Raw genomic sequence first — 6,945 nt, forward strand, 5'->3', positions numbered from 1 at the left:
CTTCCTTCCACCACCTGCAGAATGCGCAAGCCCACAACAGCTCGCTCACTGCAGCTACAGCTTCTTGATTTATTACACTGCATAAAACACATTTAGGCTGTAGGCATATAACATATAAATAACACAGTATTCCAATTGTATAGTAGTCAGCCGTTTCAACGACATTGAATAATGTACATTGATGTTGATTGACAGACGTGACAGCCAACCCCACATTGATTTAGATCCAAATGCATAGCTTGGTTAGCCTCAATGTAGCCGTAGCCTATTCATTCTACAGAATGGGTGCTTTTGCTTACCTCTAGCGTTCGTATTTCTTTTTGTGTCAAGTCGTTGGATGTGGCACATTTGGTCCTCAAACCCTCCAAGCTGGAAATGCTTATGTCTATCATATTTTGAACCAACTCGCACTGCTGCAAAGCTTTTTGCAAACTCAAATGCTGCTCGTCGCTTTTTGTCATATTCTCCTCGTCCATAGTTTGCGAGCAGTGGTCGTTTTTATGTGTACTTCAACAAAAAATACTCTACTCGGGGACAAAAAGGTGGAAATAGCTCCATGTAATAAAGTACCCTGCAAAACGCCAGCCAACGTGGTGTTATAATCTATTATATACACTGGTTTAGAAACGAGATGTGATCTATGTGAAAGTCGACTTCATTGTAATTGTCCTTGTATTCCAGGTGGTGGTTCATCAAGGTGTTTCTGATTGAGCCTGGTACTGATGCTGAGGGCTATATCGTCAAACACATGATGCAGATAGCCTAGGCTATACCTCCTCAACAGAAATACAAGTCAGAACACAACCGATCAAGCCTTATCTAATAAATCCAGTCAGCGTTCTGTTTGTTCATTTCAAATAAAAATCATAGCTGATCAATAACACTAAAGCAGCTTCTTATAATAATTTTACACGTGATGCTGTGTGGATTGGGTACAGGTTCTACCGTCACACATGCCAGCAGCTGCATCCCGGTTCGCTCCCACCACCACACCGACATGTTTCACGTCAATCAAATCCACAGCAACAGCATTGCCCATGGAAGCTGCGGGAGAAGGGGGGGCACCGTTTGAGGCACCATCAACGAGTGATGCTGCATGTAGTAGGAGGAGTTATCGCGAGATTATATCCGTGCAGTGAGCGTGGACTCAGTTTTAACTTCATACCAGTAGGTAGTTTCCATCATCAGCTCCACATTATAATTGTAATGTATTGTCATTTTTCACCAAACCAAATTGGGATAATTTTTTTAACTAGGCTTTTCTACATCTGCCCTTTTAAGGCTACTTGTATCTTGGTCAATCCACACACACACACACACACAGATGTGTTAGTAAAAAATAACTGATCACTGCTTGCAGTGAAAAACTTTATACTTTCAATACATTTTTTTAACAAAAGGTGAGCAAGCTGTTGTGCAAAAAAAGTACTTGTGTTTACCCTCCACTGCACACACACACAATAACCATACATTTTATGTTACACTTGTATACTCCAAATGAACTGCAACAGTTATTGCCTGTCTGTCCAAATTAAATCACAGAACTCTGAGTGAGCCTGAGTAGGCCAGGCCAACATCTCTTACTGAATTATACTTTATGACAGCTCTTTCTCTTCTGTGGGTGGGGGGAAATAAACAGGGGGGCGATATAGAGCATTACAAGTGAGTGTCATCTTGAATGAGGCAGGTAGTGGGGAACCAGTGATTATGACATTTCCTCCATCACCTGCAGAGACAGACAGCATTGTGTCTCACTGCTGGACTGAACAGGCATGGTGCTGTGTGTTGTGCTGCCTGCTGGAAATCCCTCATCACACAATTAAAAAGTGATACTTGGCTTCCAAGGCTACACTACATTGTTGCCCAGTTTCTAGTGAATTCTAGAATGTCTGTGTTGTGCCTAATGTACAGTATGTGATCAGAAATACAGCTCATCAAGCACAAACAGGCAATCAAAATAGTTTATTGTAGGCTGTCTGAGCCTCCAACAAAACAAGATTATTTGGGTTAATGATTTAAGCACCCTATTTTGTCTCTTGAATTAAATACTTTGATTCAACTGCCAGATTAAAAGATTGTCAATCACTTTTTGATAAGAGCACATCTAAGTACTACTAGGCTACATTTGCATGTATTTCAGTCAGTCAAATTTATTCCCAAATGGTTGATTAGCATACCTGTCTGTACAATCCATATGGCAGTACACATTGTGGTCCACAATATCTCATACAAATAGTTTTGAAACTTAACCGCACCAACATACTTTGTTTGCATTCATGGTCACGATATACCCAATTTTGCCTTTGCCTAGGGGAAACTGGCAGGGGGGCCACAATTTAAGTCAACCGTGTACAATGGAAAGATTAACTTAATTTTAAACGCCTTCGGCGTTTCGGTAGAAAACGAGACACACGCTTATCACAAATTGAGTGTGGCGTGTTTCTGCTATTCACCGTTTAACTGAAAATGATCCTAGCACCGCTGAAAGTGATGACCACTTCCGATTTACTTCCGTATTGAGGCTGGTATTGTTTGAGAATGGGCGTCAATACTATGTAAAATTTATGAACACCGCGTGGTCGTTTAGCTAAAATATGACCATGCCAGAATTTGCCCCATGTACTACTTTCGAGTGAGTGGTCCTTTGTCGTTAAAGGACCGGTCTCTTGAATGTGTTAAATCTGTAGAGAATAAAATGCAAAAACCGTAACTAGTAATACATCACATCAACGCTGTTTCGTTCATTTGAAATGGCAGAATGGCTTCACTAATGACTGGTGAGATATTGTTTCAACAAATCGTTTTAATAGGCGCAATGAAGACAAATAATCTTAAATGTTGATGATACACAGACCAGAAATACAAAATCGCCCCCAGGTGGAATGTTATTGGGCAAGACCATGAACATGGTTTGTAAATCAATGGCCGACACACGTGGCTAAATGTAAAGATGCTCGAGCTAGATACTTAAACACAGAATAGGACTAAGATTACAACAAAAGTCTTTCGGTCAACACGGACATTTCTTGAAGAGTCAGCCAAATGATCTTGAATCGGAGTGTTACTCGTTTACAGCATAGCTAGCTCTCGTAACTGTCCCTGTAGGAGCCTCAAGAGGTACCCGTAGCCTCCCTAGGCCCTAATTATTGTCCCTGTAGCCACCGCCGGAGGAGTATCCACCGCCTCGGCCTCCACCACCACCGCCGCTCCTGTATCCGCCACCACCTCCGTAACCCCGGTCTTCGCCACCATAGCTACGGCCACCGCCGCCACCATATCCACCGCCGCCACCACCACCATATCCACCACCGCCTCGGGAACCTCTGAATCCACCGCCTCCTCCACCGCCGCCACGACCGCCACCCTGGCCTGCCTCATTCACACGGATGGTTCTGCCGTCAAGAGACTGACCGTTCATTCCCTCCATTGCGTCCTTAGCATCCTCGGCATTGTCGTACTTCACAAAGCCGAATCCACGAGGCCTTCCTGTTTCTCTGTCCATGATGACATCACATTTTGCGATGTTTCCGTACTTGGAGAAAGCTTCCGCAAGAGATTGCTCTGTGGTGTCGAAGCTCAGGCCACCGACGAAAAGTTTTCCTTCGTCGGACATGTTTCTTTGTCTTTTACGAACAGAACGAGAAAAGCTGCTGCTTGGAGAGGTACGTCGTCGGAAAAGAAATGGATGCTTGCCGCGAAATATTATAAAGATTAATTTGACTCCGCCCACATTAAATAAACGGATACGATTGGTTGCAACCATGCCGTAAAACCTAGTTTAGTGACGTAAAACACATTTTGTTGAAGTGGAGCGCGCCAAGAAAATTTTGCCGATTAGTGAAGCACTCTTTTCTTGCTAACTAAATCAACGATTCAAATGGCAACGACTAGCAAGATACCGTTGCAGTCAAGAAATTTGCCGTGGTAAGTTGAATCAGCTAGCTAGTTTACGTGTTGCCAGCAAGGTAGTTACGTTACGTTTAGCAGGATTTAGCTAGGGTTGTCACTAGTTAACACAGCCACAAACTCATAATTCTGCCTAAACCCCGCCCATTTCTACAAGATTTTAGACTTAACCACACTGCTAATCTTATGTCTATCTCTATTCATAAATGAAGACTACATAGCTAATTGTTGTAGCCAATGTTTATTTTGTGGCTGTGTAATGACTGTGGTTGTGTTATCTAGTGGAAACCTTTAGCTACTGTAGCTCGCCGAACTTCAATCAATGTTTCACTTGTGTGTGATGTGTATTTTCGCTGACTTGTAAACGTTATTGTCATGAACATCTTACCATGCATGTAAGATGTCAATGAATATGACGTTACTTTTCGTACCGCTCCCGCTGACTTATTGTCCGACACATACCAGCTCTAGCAAGAACTGGTCCCTAGCCCGACCGCGGTCCCGCAATGTTACGTTAAATGTATGTGACGCAGTCCCAGTCCCAGCAATTTTTCAACCCCTAGTCAAGATCAAAATGCTCAAAAGAGATTCTCACGTAGCCAAAATGTATTAGGCTATCGGTATTATTGGGCTTTATCAGCCAATAGGGTAGAGGTAGTTGGAAAGATAGTAGAGTTGGGGCGAAATATAGAAGAGCAAACTCTTGACTTTTGACTTGAGCTACATTTAGAAGCGGAACAATTTGCAAACTAAGGTAAAATAGATGTGTTATTAATATTTAATTCCTGTCAATGTTTCATATAATGTTTTTCTGAATCAAAACGGGCTTTAGGTGGGCGTGGCAAAGGGCGCAGTCGCCATATACCTACAGATGCACACGCGTTTTGCAGTATGTTGTTTTTGCCGGATGTCTAAACCCGATTTTCCCGTACGTGATGCACACGTGCTTCGCAAGGTCAGTTGGCGAAGATCAGCTGAGCCCTGTTCGACCAAAGCTAATATTAGAACAGATGAACGTTATTCTTTGGTCGTTTTACGGGTTACATAGGCTGGCAGAGCTACCAACAGACTGGCGCGTACAATGGCGCATTACAACAATTAATGTATTTATATTCTTCTGTCACATTCATCTCTAGCAACATCAATACATTGAACTGGTTGTTTTCATATAGAGTACTGATTTCAAATCACTAGCTTGCCCAGCATGATCGCATGCTAAATTATGCACAGAACAGTTGTGTGTATTGATTTTGCACGCCATTATGTTGGCTGGTTTGCAGTACCCAAGTGTAGTAATGATGAATTGTCCCAGTGTCATTCTTACAAGAGACACATTTCCATTTACACACTCGTCATGATCATTTTGGCCTCTGTATGGTCCTTCCCAATAGATCACTTTTACTTCCATCTGTACCGCCGCATGGTAATGCCACACATTATTGGGCACAGACAACACCACAAAGGGCAGGATAATAGATAACTAAACATCACGCGAAGCAGCCACAACTGTCAGTATGAGTGAGTCTTTGAATGAGGAGATAGAGTTAAAACTGTCCAGTTTGAGTGTTTGTTGCAGCTGGTTCCAGTCGCTAGCTGCAGCAAACTGAAAAGAGGAGCGACCCCGGGATGTGTGTGCTTTGGGGACCTTCAAGAGAATGGGACTGGCAGAATGGGTCTTGTATGTGGAGGATGAGGGCTGCAGTAGGTATCTCAGATAGGGGGGAGTGAGGCCTAATAGGGTTTCATAAAGAAGCATCAACCAGTGGGTCTTGCGACGGGTATACAGAGATGACCAGTTTACAGAGGAGTATAGAATGCAGTGATGTGTCCTATAAGGAGCATTGGTGGCAAATCTGATGGCCGAATGGTAAAGAACATCTAGCCGCTCGAGAGAACCCTTACCTGCTGATCTATAAATTATGTCTCCATAATCTAGCATGGGTAAAATGGTCATCCGAATCAGGGTTAGTTTGGCAGCAGGGGATGAAAGAGGAGCGATTATGATAGAGGAAACCAAAGTCTAGATTTAACCTTACCCCGCAGCTTTGATATGTGCTGAGAGAAGGACAGTGTACCGTCTAGCCATACTCCCAAATACTTGCATGAGGTGACGACCTCAAGCTCTAAACCCTCAGAAGTAGTAATCACATCTGTGGGGAAAGGGGCATTCTTCTTACCAAACTGCATGACCTTTGTTTTGGAGGTGTTCAGAACAAGGTTAATGGCATAGAAAGCTTGTTGTGCGCCACCATTGGGCACTCTGTTCACAACGTTGACATCAGCAAACCACTCGCCCCCACACGACTTCTGCAGTTATGAGGCCGGTTGGACGCACTGCCAAATTCTCTAAAATTACGTTGGAGTCGGCTTATGATATAGAGATTAACATTACATTCTCTGGCAACAGCTCTGCTGGACATTCCTGCAGTCAGCATGCCAATTTCATGCTCCCTCAAAACTTGAGACATCTGTGGCATTATGTGACAAAACTGCACCTTTTAGAGTGGCATTTTATTGTCCCAAGCACAAGGTGCACATATGTAATGATAATGCTGCTTAATCAGCTTCTTGATATGCCACACCTGTCAGGTGGATAGATTATCTTGACAGAGAAAAAATGGTCACAAACAGGTATGTAAAACACATTTGTGCACAGAATGTGAGCGAAATAAGATTTTTATTTCAGCTCATGAAATATGGGACCAACACTTTACATGTTGCGTTATTTTTGTTTTGTGTAGTAACCGCAGTCTGCAAATAGACATTTTTTAATTTTTAGAGAACATTTTAGAGACCGCCATCTTGGTGGTGTAGAGACATTTTTGCATTTTAAAGCCAATTTCCTGCAGTTCTACACATTTTGTTTTTTGCTCAAACATTACACCTAAACAGCTAAATTCATTGTTTTTGGAATTTTCCATTTTCCCTGTCTAGCTTCTTTTTTTTTGGTGATTGTGGAGTTCTCAAAGATTATATTATAAAAAATACAGGTCCATTATCTTTTCTGCATACTTTATTTTAGTCGTTAATGTTTACAAT

General features: G+C 42.5%; 2 protein-coding genes across 2 annotated transcripts in view; both read right to left on the reverse strand.

The window, feature by feature from the left end:
- Positions 1-2,357, reverse strand: part of LOC118965027 (kinase suppressor of Ras 2-like) — a 73,243-nt gene extending 70,886 nt beyond the window's left edge. Inside the window, exon 1 of the mRNA XM_036981751.1 lies at positions 300-2,357. Coding sequence (XP_036837646.1) covers positions 300-476 — 177 coding nt within the window. The 5' untranslated portion in view covers positions 477-2,357. The remainder of the gene's footprint in view (positions 1-299) is intronic.
- A 426-nt stretch (positions 2,358-2,783) lies between these two features.
- Positions 2,784-3,697, reverse strand: LOC110526019 (glycine-rich RNA-binding protein 1). Its single transcript, XM_021606597.2, has one exon. The coding sequence runs from the start codon at positions 3,611-3,613 to the stop codon at positions 3,140-3,142; it is 474 nt and encodes a 157-aa protein (XP_021462272.2). The 5' UTR covers positions 3,614-3,697; the 3' UTR covers positions 2,784-3,139.
- Between the last annotated feature and the right edge of the window lie 3,248 nt (positions 3,698-6,945).

This window comes from Oncorhynchus mykiss, chromosome 6, assembly GCF_013265735.2.
Source record: "Oncorhynchus mykiss isolate Arlee chromosome 6, USDA_OmykA_1.1, whole genome shotgun sequence".
NCBI lineage: Eukaryota > Metazoa > Chordata > Actinopteri > Salmoniformes > Salmonidae > Oncorhynchus > Oncorhynchus mykiss.

Excerpts from the sequence above, each read along its gene's own strand:
- LOC110526019 (XM_021606597.2), bottom strand. The coding sequence starts at position 3,613 with ATGTCCGACGAAGGAAAACTTTTCGTCGGTGGCCTGAGCTTCGACACC.